At 34.6% G+C, this 19,319-nt stretch overlaps 1 protein-coding gene and 1 pseudogene across 1 annotated transcript; both read left to right on the plus strand.

Annotated features, from left to right (window-relative positions):
* Positions 1-1,999: 1,999 nt before the first annotated feature.
* Positions 2,000-4,655, plus strand: LOC132167453 (receptor-like kinase TMK4 pseudogene; annotated as a pseudogene).
* A 4,172-nt stretch (positions 4,656-8,827) lies between these two features.
* LOC132173277 (LEAF RUST 10 DISEASE-RESISTANCE LOCUS RECEPTOR-LIKE PROTEIN KINASE-like 2.4) lies at positions 8,828-19,207 on the plus strand. The gene is made up of 4 exons (XM_088512795.1): positions 8,828-9,554; positions 9,702-9,734; positions 10,329-11,228; positions 18,993-19,207. The coding sequence occupies exons 1-4, from the start codon at positions 8,828-8,830 to the stop codon at positions 19,205-19,207; spliced, it is 1,875 nt and encodes a 624-aa protein (XP_088368921.1).
* The last annotated feature ends 112 nt before the right edge of the window (positions 19,208-19,319 follow it).

The raw sequence follows: 19,319 nt of genomic DNA on the forward strand, positions 1-19,319 counted from the left end.
TATTAATGTTGGAGAGTGGAGGGAGAGAGATGTCTTTTTCTTTGAAATTAAGAGAGAGAGAGACGTGGAGAGAGAGAGAGAGAGAGAGAGAGAGAGAGAGAGATATGAACCGGTGAGAGAGATGTGGAATGAGAGTGAATGACTTGTAGAGAGAAAATAGAGAGAGGAAAAAAAGAGAGATAGAGAGAGAGGAAAAATATGAATCATTCAATTTTTAAAATAATGAGTTAAAAAATTGGTTTACTCTTTAAAAAAATTGGTCTTTCAATCAAGATTTAATGTAATCAAATAAACCATCAATCTTATTTCAATACAAATAATATTTCTTCATTAAGACAATTAAATATATTACAAATAAAATTCCTACATTTTAATTGTCTCACAATGTTGATATATAAAGAGAGAGAGAGAATTTCGGAACCTTTTGTTTTCTTCATTAAAATAATTAAATGCATTACGAATAAAACCTCTTGGTTTTAAATGCCCAAAACTTGTTCATTCTTTATAACGCCACGTGTCGCAATTATATGCACTCTCTAAAACATGGGTTCAGGACACGTGTCGTAATTCTAAGCACTCTCTACGTCAAAACTCGGCTTTTATATATATCGTAATTCTAAGCACTCTCTACGTCAAAACTCGGCTTTTATATATATATATATATATATATATATATAAATTAGAATATGTTAAAAGTTTGTTGGTTTGGAAAAAAAAAAAAAAAGGTTAAGAAGAATAATTACCTCCAATTTGAATTTTTAGGCTAATAGATTATGTTTTTGTTAATGTTGAAGAGTGAAGAAAGAGAAAGATAGAGATGGAGAGAAAAAAGAGGAGAGATATTAATGTTGGAGAGTGGAGGGAGAGAGATGTCTTTTTCTTTGAAATTAAGAGAGAGGGAGACGTGGAGAGAGAGAGAGAGATATGAACCGGTGAGAGAGATGTGGAATGAGAGTGAATGACTTGTAGAGAGAAAAGAGAGAGAGAGAGAGAGAGAGAGGAAAAATATGAACCGTTCAATTTTTAAAATAATGAGTTAAAAAATCGGTTTACTCTTTAAAAAAATTGGTCTTTCAATCAAGATTTAATATAATCAAATAAATCATCTATCTTATTTCAATACAAATAATATTTCTTCATTAAGACAATTAAATATATTACAAATAAAATTCCTACATTTTAATTGTCTCACAATATTGATATATAAAGAGAGAGAGAGAATTTCAGAACTTTTTGTTTTCTTCATTAAAATAATTAAATGCATTACAAATAAAATTCCTGGGTTTTAAGTGCCCAAAACTTGTTCATTTTTTAAAACGCCACGTGTCGCAATTATAAGTATTCTCTAAAACATGGGTTCATGACACGTGTCATAATTCTAAGCACTCTCTACGTTAAAACTCAGTTTTTATGTATATTTGAATAAAAATAATATATAAATTTGAAAAAAAATATGAGGGACACAAACGAAAACAAAAAGTAAGAGAAGATAAAAAGAAAAATAGAGAGAGAAAGAGAAAATTTGGGAACCTTTTATTTTTTTCATTAAGACAATTAAATACATTACAAATAAAGAGAGAGAATTTCGGAACCTTTTGTTTTCTTCATTAAAATAATTAAATGCATTACGAATAAAACCTCTTGGTTTTAAATGCCCAAAACTTGTTCATTCTTTATAACGCCACGTGTCGCAATTATATGCACTATCTAAAACATGGGTTCAGGACACGTGTCGTAATTCTAAGCACTCTCTACGTCAAAACTCGGCTTTTATATATATGAATATATATGATAACCACATCCACATTGAACATTTCCTACGATTAATAAAAGGAATGCTTTATGGTCTTCTTTTTCTCTCATTAATTACAATATTTTATTTTATTTTATCTTTCAACACCATAAACCCACCGTCTGCGATGAGCTATTGAGCCTTGACTCTTGTATCCTCACCTGAGCTCCACTCCAGCAGAAACAATTCCCACCCCTCTCTCTCTCTCTCTCTCTCTCTCTCTCTGCCTCTCTCCATCACTCTATCTGGAAATGGGTTACTCCAGCACCCTTCTTTGTCTCTCTACCTTCATTATCTCTCTCTCTCTCCTCGCTCTTTCATCCCTCACCACCGCTGATGACGCCGCGGTCATGTCCGAGCTCCTCGCCGCCGTCAGCCCAACTCCGAGGGGCTGGTCCGCCAGCACAAGCTACTGTGACTGGAAAAACGTGGAATGCGACCTCAACAATCGTGTCACCACCATCGAATTGCTTAGCATGAATCTGTCGGGGACTCTTCCCTCCAATCTCGGCTCTCTCACCCAGCTCACCTCTCTCTCTCTCCAAGGGAACTCCTTCTCTGGGCCCCTACCCTCCCTCGCCAACCTCTCCTCGCTCCAACAACTCTACCTTGACAACAACAATTTCTCCTCCATCCCCGACGGCTTCTTCCAAGGACTCACCAGCCTCCAGACCTTGACCTTGAGTGAAAACACGAATCTTGCGCCCTGGACTATCCCCACCGAGTTGACTCAGGCCACTAGCCTGGCCACCCTCTACGCCAGCAGTGCGACTGTGGTTGGGTCCTTACCAGATATCTTCGACTCCTTCCCGAGTCTCAAGGATCTCCGGCTTTCATTCAACAATTTCACTGGCCCTTTGCCTAAATCTTTCGGAGGATCTGGGATTCAGATCCTCTGGCTCGACTACCAGGAAAATGGCTTGTCGGGTACCATCGACGTGTTGTCTTCTATGACCCAGTTGGAACAGGTGTGGCTGCATGAGAACCAGTTCACGGGTCCGATCCCAGATTTGTCGAAATGCACAAGCTTGTTCGATCTTCAGCTCCGCGACAACCAGTTCACGGGCATCGTCCCAGACTCATTAATGTCACTTCCCAGCTTGAAGAACATTTCTTTGGCTAACAATGAGCTCCAAGGTCCTTTCCCGGCGTTCCCATCCACTTTGACCACGGTCACCAATAACGGTACCAATAGCTACTGCAAGACCACCTCGGGCCCTTGTGATTCACAGGTGATGATATTGCTCGAGGTCGCAGCGGCGTTGGGGTACCCGATCAAGCTAGCCAGTTCCTGGCAAGGTAACGACGCGTGCGTTAGTTGGAGTTTCATTGCCTGCGATTCGCAGAAGAAGATTATCACCGTGAATTTCGGGAAACTGGGTTTTGTGGGGACGATCTCACCAGCCATCGGGAATCTCACATCGTTGAGGACTCTGTATCTAAATGACAATAATTTGACCGGTTCCATACCGGATAACTTGGCCACCTTGCCGGACCTGCAGCTTCTTGACGTTTCGAACAATAACCTTACTGGGCCGATACCGAAATTCACATCGACGGTCACGTTCAATGCTACCGGCAATCCGTTGCTTGGGAGGACTACTCCGAGCTCTGGAAATGGAGGAGGAACAGCGTCGGATGGCACTTCCGTCTCCCCCGGTATGATTGCTGCTATAGTTACTTTATCTGCTGGAATTGGAGTTGTGATGGTTGTAATATGCTGCTTCAGGAGAAAGTTCTTCTCCAATAAAATTATTTTTTTTTGGAAGAAGAAAAGTCCAACCCATCACACTGTCCAAACCTTTTTAAGGAATCATAGACCTCTTGCTTTTAGAAGATATAGTTATTCAGATATCAAAAAAATAACCAACTTATTTAGGGATAAATTAGGTGAAGGAGGTTATGGTGGTGTCTACAAGGGAAAGTTACAAGATGGATGTCTTGTGGCGGTAAAGGTTCTCAAAGAATCAAGAGGTACTGATGGAGAAGAATTCATTAACGAGGTTGAAAGCATGAGTAAGACCTCTCATATCAACATTGTCTCTCTTATGGGCTTTTGCTTTGAAGGTTCTAAAAGAGCTCTAATGTACGAGTTTATGCCTAACGGATCTCTAGAGAAGTTCATACATAAAGAAAATCCATCAATGGTTGACCGTGGATTGGAATGGATGGCATTATATGAGATTGCACTAGGCATTGCTCGAGGATTAGAATATTTACATAGGGGTTGCAACACACAAATCGTGCATTTTGACATAAAGCCTCACAACATTCTTTTGGATGAAAACTTTTGCCCAAAAATTTCTGATTTTGGCCTTGCAAAAATATGCCCTCGAGAAAAGAGTAGCATATCAATGTCGGGTACTAGAGGAACTGCAGGATATATAGCTCCGGAAGTATATTATAAAAATTTTGGAGGGGTCTCTCACAAGTCAGATGTTTATAGTTACGGAATGATGGTTTTTGAAATGGTTGGGGGAAAAAGGAATATAGATATCGAGAATACTGATTGTACTAGTGAAATATTTTTTCCACACTGGATTTACAAGCGTTTTGAGCAAGATGAGGATCTAGGACTACAAGACCTTATAAATGAAAATGATCAAGAATGTGCAAAAAAGATGATAATAGTGAGTTTGTGGTGCATACAAACTCACCCTTCAAGCCGACCACCAATTAGTAAAGTTGTAAATATGTTGGAAGGGAGTCTCGAATCCTTACAAGTACCACCCAAGCCTTAATTTCCTGTCTTGCCATCAAGATTGTCAAAAGATTCTTCAACAACAATGAGTTCACTGCAGTATGATTCCATAATGCCCTAAAATGCATCTTTTCTTTAAATTGAAATTCTAGTGTTTGAGTAGCAAGTAGCAACTTTTGTGAATTGTATTAATTATTAGCTTGTGGATGTGTATTACACTCACAGACTTAACTATTATCTTGATTACCTAAACTGTGGAATGATATCTGCCATGATAGCTTTCATCATGAATTTATAATGTTGTGAGTTGGATCGATTTTCAATAGTCTTTATTATGTAAATGCCCATACTAAAGCATAGCTGAGCTATTTGGAACTCATTACAGAATCTGAAGAAATTATAGGTAAAGCGTCAAGGCTTGCTGCTCTATTAGCTGAAAAGAATGCATTCGAAACAGAGTAAATTTTTTTTGTTCTTTTTTTTCTTTTTTCTTTTCATTTTTGGCCAAATAAGGAGATAAATAAATTCATACGGGCGTTGCCAAATTTCTACCTTGATTTGATTGTGTCTCCATTCCTGTCCCGGCTGCCAGAATCAGACTTTAATCCTACACTAAGATGGTGCATATTGCAGAACTTTCAGTGATCTGGAACTTCTGCAATGAGATGCTATGCAGGGGGAGGGGGTACTGCCGGCATGAGAAGCCAGTCACAGTACATCCGATTTATGGCTTTACTATGAAAATCCTATATTTTTCAAGCAAATGGTTAGTCTTTATGATAACCTTCATCCTTCGCAATGTCCTATTGGTAAGATGCATGTGACGTAGGAAGACACCCCACTTTAATTGGCTGGCTCTAGTAATGCTAAACATTTTAATTTTTTTTTTAAAAAAAAAACCCCCTTACAATTGCTACTAAAAGCTGACACCATGTGACAAAACAGCAACAATATTTTTGGACATGCATACTTTAATCCAAAGAAAGAAAGAGAGTGAACTGAATTAATTACTGGAAGAATTGATTTTGAAGCGAGCGAGTAGTTCATATAAGAAAATATTACCCTGATGACACAAGTTCATTGTGATGGGAAACATATATAGGTACCTCCGTATTGCATTGCTATTGCCCGAGGATTACAATGCCCTTGCTTGGGATAGATGGTTAGATTTTAAGTGAGCCCTTTAGATTCGTTGAAAGAAAAGTAAAATCTTTTCAAACTCAAGGTTTGAAATAATTTTCTGCTCCTTTTATTGATAACATATATAATGACTTTTAAATAAGCAAACTATTATAATATTTTTTTATGGCTGAGTAACGGTTCTTATTAAAATAAAAATTAGGGCTTATGAGTGATCGAGACTCTTACACAAAATAATATAAAGATAATATCAAATAAAAATAAATACAATAAAATATCTTACAGTATCATATATTTTAGGGATAAATGCAAAATTGGTCCTTATGGTTGGCCTGATATATAAATTACTCCCTGTGGTTTAAAAAATAATTTATAGGTCCTTAGAGTAGGCCAAAATAACATTTTATTCCATGAACTTATTTTATGTTAAATGACTTAACGGAAACCGTTAGATTGCCATATCACACCCAATAAAAATAAGATATGTATTCTTTTTTATTTATGCTTTTAAAAAATGACAAATAAATGACACAGAGAGAGAGAGAGGAATACAATTTTTGAAGATGCTTCAATGCCTAAAAACAAATCCGAATTTTTATAGAAAGACTACCCAAAAATGCACTAATCAAAAAATGCAGATGCTCAAAAATCTCAAAGTAACTTACAGATTGAAGATCACACCCATTGGAAGATGAAGACGAAAGAATCGTTGGGAAAGATGAAGACGATGGTGGCACAGGGGATATAGAGAGATTATGTTTATTTAATTTGACGTGAAAAAGCTTATTTGTCATTTTTTAAAAGCATAAATAAAAAAAGAACACGTGTCTTATTTTTATTGGGTGTAATATAGTAATATAACGGTTTCCGTTAAGTCATTTAACGGAAAATGAGTTCAAGGAGTAAAATATTATTTTGGCCTACCCTAGAAACCTATATATTATTTTTTAAATCACAGGAAGTAATTTGTAAATTAGGCTAACTACATAGACCAATTTTACATTTATCCCTATGTTTTAATATATCATAATATTAATAATTTTTCCACGTAAAACTTTATTGTCATAATATTGTGAGACAAACAATTTAGACCCCGAACGAAAGATTGAAAAAACCAAAAATTACCGTGGCCCTCACAGTGGAGAAAACCTGGGCTCCACCACTACTGGGTGTCTCATCTTTCTACCATTATCTTAACGTTTCAAGCAAGCTGCAAACTTTCGCAGAAGTCTTCTTGCAACCTCTAGATGCCGTTTATTAATTAATCCTTTTTAAAACTTTTCTATTTTTTTGCCGAGAGTATTAACAAACAACACCGTCTAAACACTTATAAAACACACAAAAATACTCCCCTTTATATTGCATCAAAAAATAAAAAACAAAAGCACAGTCTAAAAATATTAGCTGCAAGTTTTTCTTAGACGACTGTCTGGGTGGTCAGGACTCAGGGGAAGGTGGGGATGAAACCCCCTCGTTGGCTGAACAATTGAAAAAGATTCCTCGGTGAATTAAGGAGTACTTCCTCATTGTTTCCTGTCTGTTTCCGCAAGTCTTAATTTGAGCATATTTTCCACGTCAACGTGCGTATAAAGTGGGAGGCAGTGGAGATCTTCATTATTTCAGTCTTACTGGAAAACAGTACTCATTCAAATTAACATCCAATTTATATTGTCTTTTCAAATTAAAAATTACATGTTCCTTTCAAATTACAAAAAATTTATAATATTTCCAAATAATAAAAAATTAGTAATGTTCTATGAAGAACTCCTATCCCCTCTTATGATGTTGCATTTAAATTTACAATTGGCATTTAAACCCAAATTTTCATCGGAATATTAGTATAATAAATCTATTTCATTACCTTATATGATATATTTTGAGAATAACTTCAATTAGGTCATGGTATAAACTCGGTATTTTTCAAAGATGCCAAATGCTTTTTGCCTTTAAACTGCTTTCTACTTTCCTTTCCACGCCACCCCAAACTTTTCCAAAGATTTGTGGACTAGATATGAGACTTTTTGTTTTATTACTAGAAAGACGCATTATATATACAATTATCAGTGCCATGGTCTAATCTTCACCTTTTTTCAATGTTCACACTAGAATTAGAGAGGCAATACATGGGTGATGAGATCTTTCTCATTTTGGTTTTAGTCATCATCAAGATTGGACGATTGAAACCAGCCGCATTGATTTTAATCCAATTTTTTGGATATATGTTCAGAGGCTTTGAAGAGTCAAGGAGTCGAGTCTTTCTAATGCGGGTAAATGAGGAAAATGGGTAGGAAAATCTCCCTCACCTCAGTACCATCTTCACTGAAAAGAATAAAATAAGGCTAGAAGATATAATTTTTCTTGATAAAAAAATCAGCTACATACAGTAGTTTATATACACAGCTGATGCGTGTATATTTACAAGACGATCCCATATTTTGTGGGATTTGTTAATTACAAAAGATAACAAATATTCTTGGAGTTAATGCATTTCCTTTGTAGTGCATGGTTCTTTGATACGTGGAGGCTTTGAATTGTGTACAGCTTTATTTTCCTTTCTTGCATGACACTTGTTTTCCTTTTGAGCATGACAGCTTGCTTGACATTCCTTTCTTGCATGATCTGATGATAATAAAGCTTGCCTTGTATGAATAGATGCCTTAGCAGGAGGACATTGAATGACATGCTTGATTAGGGAGTGATCTGCGTGATTGGGTGATAGCTTAACATTCACAATTATACAATTATCGCCTCTATGGTCTAATCTACTTCACCTTTTTTTCAATGTTCACTCGAGAATTAGAGAGGCAATACATGGTGATGAGACATCTTTTTCGTTTCTAAAGTGGGTCAATGGGGAAGATGGGTAGGAAAATCTCTCGTACGTAAGTAACATGGTTAAATTATCACTTTTTTTTTTTTTATAAATTTTAAATTAATAAAATAAATAAATTTAATTATTTAATCAAATTAATAAATTTCCGAAAGCACAGACCAATTATCACTTGCTATAATCTCAGCTTGTATTACAAACAAAAGTCTTCCATATCCAATTTCCAAGTCAACTACCCTGTTAAACTCAGAAACTCAATGTTTTGTAAACAGAAACTCAATGTTATATAGTCAAGAAACCAGGAAAGACGTTATTCAAACACGTTAGTCCAAAGTGGTGTTTGTTTTTGCCGGGGAATTTTGGTATGGCTTCTGTCTCTCTCTTCGTTTTCTTTGTTCTCTCACATCTCCTGCTGCTTCTTTCGGCTGAAGAAGAAATGAGATACACCCAAAGATGTCCACAGTTTTTCTGTGAGAATTTGGGCTACCGTGGCTTTCCATTCACCAATAACACAAACCCAGAATGTGGTGTTTTCACTATGGATTGTGCGTATCAGTATTCGACGATCCAACTGCAGGACGGTGGAAGACCATATGAAGTTAAATACATCTATGAGAATAACACACAGTATTGGACGATCGGTATTAGGGACACAGAGCTTTCGAATGGCTTGACATCCCTTAGATGCGAAACCTTAACCAATTTGACTTTTCCCAGCTCTTCGTTCATCCATTTTGAAATCGTTACACCCAAACAGACCCTTTTTAAATGCAAAAGCACTCACGATATTCCTCTCCCTAATTTTTTTCTAAGTTTTAGCTGCGGTAATGAGTATACGATCTACTATAGTAATTCAAGCGATAGTTTTCCCACTTCTCTTTCTGGATGTTCAATTATTCAGCTCCCAAAGAATATGAGTCATGTTCCGTGGGAAGTTGATGATTTCTATGAGCTATTTTCACTCTTTACCGCTGAGTTCGGCCTTGGAGTGCGTGTCTCTGATGAATGTTACAACTGTCATAAGATAGGAGGTCAATGTAAGGCAGACGACAACGGAAAACTTAAATGTGCCGGTGCCGGTGCCGACGAAGGTATGACCTACGAATAAATACGCGCATACATTGATTACATTCATGAAAATGCATATAAATTTCCTTTTCTTTTTACGTTGTATTTATTTCTAATACATGTTTTCTTATTTCAATCAAAACTAATATTTTACGCAACTTTTGATGCAGGGAGTCAGAGATTTGCGATGATACTAGTGTTAGGTAAGATTTACATCTTTAATCAAATTTCTTCTTTCTTTTTTTTTTTTTTTTTCTTCTAATTAATCAAATTTCTTTAGTCAAATATTTCTTGTCGATTTTTTATTTCTTTATTTTGGCTTAATTTCTTGTTGATATTATTCCATCTGAGGTGATCTATTATATCTTCAAAACATAAATTGCAACTCCTTTTTTACTCCTTCCGATGGTGTGCCTCATTTTTTCATGTAATGTACGTTGTGCGGTTCCCCAATCAGTTTTGGTAATGGCTCCACTTTCTCCATTTTTATCATTCTTAAGGATGTACTATCTATAATCTATGGAATCCATTGGACGACTTCTAGAGTTGTTGCCAAGTATTCAAACTTCTGCGTTGATTTTTTTTTTTTTTTCCTTGTTCTTTTGGACCTATAATAGGCAATTTTTCATTGTTCATGATTTCCCTCCGAGGCTCCCTCTCTCCGTTTCTCGGAATCAATTATTTTCTTGTTTGGTATGACTACAATAAAATGTTTAGGATCACTCTCTCAATGGGTGGTTCATGTTAGTCTTGTTTATGTACCACATAACTTCGAAATCTCTATTCCTTGATTACAGGCACTATACCTATTGGAATTGGAGTTGTGATTGCTATAATTTGCTGCTTAAGGAGAGAGTTCTCATCCAATAGATTCATTTATTTTTGGAAGAAGGAAAGTTTAACTCATCAGACTATCCAGGCCTTTCTAGGGAACCATGGACCTCTTGCTGTTAGAAGATACCGTTATTCAGATATCAAGAAAATGACTAACCTCTTTAGAGATAAATTAGGCGAAGGGGGCTTTGGTGGTGTCTACAAGGGAAAGTTAAAAGATGAATGTCTTGTGGCAGTGAAGGTTTTGAAGGAATCTAGAGGTAATGGAGAGGAATTCATTAATGAGGTTCCAAGCATTAGTAGGACCTCCCATGTCAACATTGTCTCTCTTATGGGCTTTTGCTTTGAGGGTTCTAAAAGAGCCCTCATCTATGAGTTTATGCCCAACGGATCTCTAGAGAAGTTCATATATAACAAAAGTCCTTCAAAGGTTGCTCGACGATTGGAATGGGAGACATTATACAACATTGCAATTGGCATTGCTCGAGGATTAGAGTACTTACATAGAGGTTGCAGCACAAGGATCTTACATTTCGATATAAAGCCTCACAATATTCTTTTGGATGAGAATTTTAGCCCAAAGATTTCTGATTTTGGCCTTTCAAAAATATGCACAAGAGAAGAGAGTATTATATCGATGTTGGGTGCGAGAGGAACTACGGGATATATAGCTCCAGAAGTATTTTGTAGAAATATTGGAGGGGTCTCTCACAAGGCAGATGTTTATAGCTACGGAATGATGGTTTTTGAAATTGTTGGAGGAAGAAGGAATATAGATGTTGAAATTGATCGAACCAGTGAAATATTTTTTCCGCATTGGATTTACAAGCGTCTTGAACAAAATGAAGATCTAGGACTGCAGGGCCTTATGAATCAAGAGGATTACAAAAGTTAGGGCCGGCAATTTTGACACGACCCGCGAACCCGACACGAACACGACACGAAATTAGCGGGTTTGGGTTTACCTTAAACGGGTTTGGGTCATAAACGGGTCGACCCGTTTATGACCCGTTTAGGAGTGCCTGGCGGGTCGTGTCACGGGTCGACCCGCGGGTGACCCGCCAGACCCGTTTGTTCTTTTTTTTTTTTTTTTTTTTTTAACCTAAAAGAATTAAAGTAAAAAGCCTAAAAGGCTAAAAACGATTCCCTGAACCTGAATCCCTTATTCGGTGCAGCCCCTGCCCAGCATTTGGTGTTTAGATTTCCTTGTTTATTTTGTACATAGAAACAAAGAAAAAAAAAAATTGTGAAGGTTCAAGCTAGGTACACAGGGAGTCAGGGACGTGGGTTGTTGATATCTGAAAAATTGGCTTGCACTTAGGCTTCAAGTAGTTAATAGTTGATACATTTGTCAAGGTTCATTATAACCTATTTTATCTCTAAAGCATATTAACTTATAACTATTAAGTGATTTGGTGTGGTTAGCCTGCTAGGAGTTTAATTTTAAGAGATAATTGCTAAAAATATTATTATTTTATTTAAAAACAAAAAAAAAATTATTTTTTAAGTTAAACGGGTAAACGGGTCGTGTCGGGTTGTGTTGACCCGGCACGACCCGCTAGTTTAAACGGGTCTCACGGGTCGTGTCGGGTGACCCGTGAAATACCCGGGTTCGTGTCGTGTCGGGGGGTCCGACCCGTTTAATAAACGGGTCGTGTTTGGGTTTTGGCTAAACGGGTCACGGGTACCCGCGGGTCGTAAACTGGTCGACCCGTGGACCCGTTTTGCCAGCCCTAACAAAAGTGCAAGGAAGATGATAATAGTGAGTTTGTAGTGTATACAGACTGACCCTTTAAGCCGGCCATCAATGAGCAAAGTTGTGAATATGTTAGAAGGGAGTCTTGAATCCTTACAAGTACCACCCAAGCCTTACTTGTCTTCGCCATCACGATCACCAAAAGAGTCTTCAACAATGGTGTCAATACAGTGTGATTCTATAATGCCTTCAAATGCATCTTTTCTTTAAAAGGAAATTTTAATGTTAAGAGTAGTAACTAGCATCTTTTGTGAACTGCATCAATGATTAGCTTTTTGATGCAAATGATAATAAGACATTACCATTTTAGATTGCCTTAACTATGAGATGATATCTGTTGTAATAGCTTCCTTCATGAATCTATAATATTGTGAGTCATGGTAAATATGTAACTACATACTCATTATAAATTATGTTTGTATAATAATTTAAAACTAAGAGGAAAGGCCCACTACACAATCTCAGAGGCACTTCAAAGTAACTAGACTCTTCTTACTTGGTGAGACAAACATCGCAATTGACTTTTGAAGCTTAATTAATTGAACTAATAGGAGCTCATTATAATTTGTAACCATTTTGCAAATTGATCTGAAAGTTCGTAATACTAGCACTACAGAAAATTTGGGCATAGCCACCAATGTTTTAGCGACGGCTAGAAAGTCATTATAAGCAACGACTTGTCGTATTAGCGACAATAACAGTCATCCTAATACTATTCTATGAGCAATGACTTCTTATAGTCGTTGTGAACACAACAAAAAAATTTTATTATAAACAATGACTTGTCATATTATCGACGAAAGCAGTTATCTTAATATTATTCTATTAGTAATGACTTCTTATAGTCGTTGTGAATACAACAAAAAAGCAACGACTTGGCCTGTTGGTGATGATAACAGTCATCCTAATTATATTATTCTATTAACAACAACTGCAATGTCTCTTAATTTAGAGGTCTTTGTGCCGCATTTAAAAGAAACGCATCGAACAATATTGGGCTCATTTCGCAACTTTTTTAAAGATATATATTTTTTTTCTTTTTAATTAAAAATAAAAATTTTAACAAATAACCAAAAAACACAAAACACTTATAAAACACTTAAAACTACTTTGACTTTTATGTCACATCACAACTAAAAAGCAAAACATACTCTCTAAAAAGTTTTACTATACAAATGCATTATTAAGACTTGAACCACAAATGCTTATGAAATATAGTTTAGGGAAAAGTATAAAATAACCCCCCAAACTAACAGCCGTTTGCGATAGAGCCCCACAATGTTCAAAAGGTACTAAAGTAGCCCATCAAACTACTATAATGTATCCGAAATGACATTTATTTTTTTATATTCCTATAATATTCCTATACTTTTAACAAATAAAATAATAAAATAATTGTTAAAAAAAAAAAAAACTAAACAATTTTTTAAAAATAAAAAAATAAAAAAACCAATGTGCGAATAAATACAAAAAAAAAAAACAAAAGATTTTTTTTTGAATAAATATATAATTAGTTACTGTAGTTGGCTAAAATTGCAAATTGCTTCATGTCGTATGAAACTAAAATCAAAAGTTCATGAGATATTCCAAAAAAAAAAAAAAAAATATTTTGTCCTTGGAGTCAAATTCTGTTAAAAAATTGTTTTTATTTACCCATTGTTTTTTTTTTCTTTTATTTTTTTGTATTTTTAAAATTTTTTTTCTTTTACAATTATTTTATTTTTTAAAAGTATAGGGGCATTATAGGAATAAAAAAAAGTTGCATTTTTGATGCATTTTGTTAGTTTGATAGGCTACTTTAGTACTTTTTGAACATTGTAGGGCTCTATTGCAAACAGCTATAAGTTTGGGAGGCTTTTTCTATTTTTCCCTATAGTTTATAAATGTGGTTATCCCATGTAAATTCAACAAATATATGTGAATTCCTCTAAAACTCTTCTACTAATAATCCCTAACTCTTTCCTTTTAACTAAATGAATTTTTAATATATTATTGTTATGCAAAGGTAGAATAATGAAGCTTAATCTATAGTTTTAAGAGGAATGTTACGGTTCATGGTGGTATTAGATATTGTTTTATGCTTTCTTTCTTTTTCTTTTTTTTAATTTTTAATTTTTTAATTTTTTTTCTGAGGACCAATGCGTTAAGTTATTTTTCTGCTTTTTTAGAAAATAATATTCATGTATAACCAAGAGAGCACCAAGAAAAACTTTTCTCTAATTTTAATATACAATTTTTGCTTCATATATATATATATATATATAGCCATGTATATGTCATTCTCCTAATTACAACTTGTTGAAGGACCTGTGCTGTGTGAATGCATGACCACGTTTCTATGATAATTAAGAAGGGGAAGAAAGAAATAAGACGCCAATTTCTTGCCCTTTTCATTCTCTTTGTTTTCATTGTCAACTTAATTGATACGCGTCTCTTAATGTCCACCGGAGGCCTGACTTTTCTTTTTCTTTTTTTCTCTTTCTTTTTAACCATGTATATGTCATTCTCCTAATTACAACTTGTTGAAGGACCTGTGCAATACTCTTATTCCGACGGGCCTTGGAATAAGAGTTGGAATATTTCTCATTTATGCTTGGCCCCCTCCCATCAAAGTTTCTGTTCCGTCCCTGAGTCCTAGTTGGACCAGATTGGACAAGAACTCTCCACGTTTGAACAGTTGCTGAGCAAATATTCCACACGCTAAGGAGCAAGTGGGATGTAAAGTCTTGTTCCTTTCGTTGAATTTTCCAAGGCCCGGTGGCACCTGCTCAAAAGATTCCTTGGGTCAGTAGGATTGATCCCTGAGTCCTAGTTGGACCAGATTGGACAAGAACTCTCCCCGGGATGGGCAATTTAGCAATACTCTTCCAAATGCCCGACTGATCAATCACCGCAATTTAGTAACCAGACTCTTCTTACTTGGTGAGACAAACACCGCAATTGACTTTTGGAGCTTAGTCGAACTAATAGGAGCTCATTATAATTTGTAACCATTTTGCAAATTGATCTGAAAGTTCGTAATACTAGATAATTAAATTTAATTAAAAAAATGCTTGAATATTATAATTTTTATTACAAGTTCATATTACTGAATATTAAAATCTTATATTATTTAAAGACTATAGATTTTATTTAAAAAGATATTACTTTCAAAAGAAAACAGGCAGTGCTGCATTTTAGATTAGTAGGTCCACAAGAATCTATTGTATTCTTGTTTCTTGTACAACTAGCTAATTGACGAAATAACGTTTGGAGCCCTAAATGTTATTTTTTTATTTTTTATTTTTCCTGCTACGTAGGGAAACAAATAAAAGCTACTGGACGTGGAATAATTTCTCATCTCTAGGGTTGAAATTGATTTGATTACTATATTTAATTATCTCAATTATATTATAAAATAGATATGGAAAATATATGCTATATTTCTTAAATTTTTTCTCTAACATTACTTAATTATCAAATGCTGTGTCATAATAAAAGAAGGCATATGTTGAGAAAAGAAGATTTGGCTAACGTACCCAATAAAGGAGGAGGGATTTTGTCATTTATGTACCCCCTCTTCCATGCATGACGAATAACAACAAAAAGTAAATGGTTTTTATTATTATTATTATTATTATTAATCTATTCTCAAATAGAAGGGTTTATTTTCACTTAGCATTGCTGTCTTGGTGCGATTTCTTCTGTTTATATTGATTAATTTATCATAAACTATGATTTTGAGCTCTCAATGGGCAAGAACAACACAACACACACCCCCCCCCCCTCCCCGCCCCAAAAAAAAAAAAAAAAAAAAAAACAGAACTGGGAGTCTTTTCTTGGCATTTTACCATAATTAAATGTTCTTTCTATCAACTTCAATTTAATTTTTATTTTTGACATGTCTACATAAAAGAAGGAGAATTTGAACTAGTGACTTCCACTTCCACTACCGATTGAGCTATATACACCTTAGGGACATCACCTGCAACTTAATGATTTTCGAGAGAACAAAGGGCATGGCTACTGTAATTAGTTACATGATTTACTGTGGAACCCTTAGGATCCTTACTATATATATATATATATATATATATGCTCCACCTCCAAAACCAAAATAATTCCTGGAATTGGATCTCTTTCTGTTACATTGAACACAATGGGTAAGCGTTGTTGTACATGTGGAGCGGTGGTGGGGATCTTAGCAGTGGCTCTGCTGGTCGCACCGGGTGAGCCTCTGAACTGCAATTGGCAGAAGTTCACAAACAAGGAGGTGGAGGTGTACCCCAAACTAGAGCTACAACACGTCCAATTCGTCCGTGTCAATGGCCTTCGTGGCACAAAATGTGACTCTTGTGCAACAGGTACACCTAAGTCACCGCTCTTAATTCAGATCCATCTTAACTAATCACATAGACCAATTTTGTATTTATCCCTTTTATTTATTCCAACAAAAAAAAAATTGTTTTGTATTTACTCGCACCTTGGGTTTTTTTTTTCTGTTCTTTTTTTTTTTGGTTTAAAAAATTGTTTAGTTTATATTTTATTTAAGTTTTAAAAGAATACGAGTATTATAAGAATATTAAAAAAATGTGCTATTTTTTATACACTTTGATAATTTGATTAGCTACTTTAACACCATTTGAACATTATAAAAATCTTTAAAAAATAACTGTTAATTTGGGATTATTTTTTATATTTTTTTCTCTTAACCAATTATCATGGTGACTCGGTGAGGTCAACGGGAGGGATGATAGTCAACAGAAAATATGGGTCTTCCCCAAAATGTCGTGGTTGATCATCGGGGATGTTTTTTCTTCAATCGACTAGTGAGTGGGACCAGACAAAAATACTAAAGAAAACACTTTGATTGAAGAAAAATGTTGTGGGACCGGCCGTAAAATTGGAAAAATAAAAATTAAACTTTGAAAAATAGTGTAAAAATGAATAAAAAGTCAAGAAAATTTTATGGATTTTTTTTTTTTTTTTCCTATTCAGACCTACTGTATTAATTAAAAACACTTCCAAAACACAATTACACAAATGTTGACTACGTGTCACATCAGTTTTAATCTTTTGTGCCAATTTATCAACATAGGGTCAGTAAAACAGTGAAACAATAGTTGATTGAAAGAAAATAAAAGGTTGTGGGACTAGAAACAGTAGAAAAGCTGGTTTTGACATTTCTTTCTTCCTAAAACCCTGTTATTGTTAAGGTTTCAAAGGCTGCCAATTTAGCTGCGTCACTTCAATCTTCATTGTTTAACTAAATATAATCTTTTATGTTTGTATCTTCAGTTGTTGTAGGGAGTAACAAAAAGGAGAGAATGTAAAGTAATTCTACATCTTTATATTAAATTTTTTATATGTATGAATAGCTTTTAAAATTATTATTTAATTACAATTTAATAAAAATTAATCTAAAATTTAATAATGATTTTAAAAGTTATTTATAGGTATAAAGAAATTAGTGTAAAGAAAGGAGAAAGATCCACTCCATTTCAAATTAAATACAAAAAATCATATTCGAAAAAAATAAAAAAATAAAAAAGGTGGCAATAGCATTAGGCGAGATATCACTTCAATCAAATTTCTTGTTGAGATTAGTAGTATTCTCATGTTGGCTAATTGGTCAGCTGATAGAACTCAACTCATTCTAGCTATCTGGAGGTGAACTATTGTATTGTTAACACATAAATTACAAGTCTAATTAATTGTATTTTTTTTTCTTCTTATTTTCATTTATAACTTCTAATCTTTTCTTTCTTAGTTCTATCATTATTTATTTATTTGACTTTTTATATTTTATACTTATTATTGTATGTCGTTGATTTTAATTGATCATTGTTATAAGTTCCAATCGCTTATCATCGCCGTGCGCGCCATTAATTTTAGCACACAATTAATTAAAATCTAGTTACTATCAACTATCTTTGAAAAAAACATATATATAAATTAAATACATGTTAGGGAGGTAAACAATTTGAAAGTTTTTACCGATAATACATTATTATACATATTTAAACATCATTATAACCCAATACATAAGTTAATTGAAGTGACATCTCACCTAATGCTATCGGCTGTGGTATTGAGAAATTTCCGAAAGCAGAGACCAATGATGATATTCACATGGGTACCCCGGACTTGCTCTAATCTAAGCCTGTATTACAAATACAAACAAGACTTCCATGTCCAATTTCCAAGTCGAGCTATATTATTTCCAATTCTCTTTCTGGATGCTCAATTGTTCAGCTCCCAACGAATCTGAGTGTAGATTATGTCTATTTTGAGGATGACCTGTTTGAAGTTAACTGCTGAGTTTTAACTGCTCAATTATTCTCTCATGAATGTTACAGGTGTTATTATCAAGGAGGTTAATGTTAGGCAGGCGACAACGGAGGACTTTATTGTGACGACACTGACGAGGCAGAGAAAGGTATACACATGGGAATAACACAACAATATTTGAAAATGCATATAAGTAAATTTATTTCTCCAAATACATGTTTTATTATTTCTACCAAAACTAATATTTTTCTCAATTAACTTTTGATGCAGGGATCAGTCAGATAGTGAAAGCGATCATACTAGGTGTGTCTATAATCTTAGGTAAGATATACATCTTTAATCAAATTTATTGTGGATATTAGGAGTCACATATTAATTTCTTCATTTCTTGTTGATATTATTCCATCCGGTGGTGATCTATTGTATCTTCAAAACATAAATTGCAAATCCTTTCTTAGCACTCCTTCCGATGGTGTGGCCACTTTCTCCATTTTTATAATTCTATGTTGTTGTCAAGTATACTATTTTCTACGTTGCATTTTTTTTTTTCCTCAAATATAGAGGGCACAAATTTGAACAAAATGATCTCAAGGACTATAAGGCCTTATCAATGAAGAGGATCTTGAAAGTGCAAAGAAGATAATAATAGTGAGTTTGTGGTGTATACAGACTGATACTTCAAATCAACCACCGATGAGTATAGTTGTGAATATATTGGAAGAAAGTCTTGAATCCTTGCAAGTACCACCCAAGCCTTTCTTGTCTTCGCCATCAAAATTGCCAAAAGATTCTTCAACAACAATGGGGTCACTTTAGTGTGATTCTTAATTTCCTAAAATGCATCTTTTCTTTAAAAGGAAATTCTAATGTTAAGCATCATTTGTGAATTGCATCAATGATTAGCGCGTGGATGTGTATTACAGTTAAA

This window comes from Corylus avellana, chromosome 2 (genome assembly GCF_965113065.1).
Source record: "Corylus avellana chromosome 2, dhCorAvel1.hap1.2, whole genome shotgun sequence".
NCBI classification, from domain to species: Eukaryota; Viridiplantae; Streptophyta; class Magnoliopsida; order Fagales; family Betulaceae; genus Corylus; species Corylus avellana.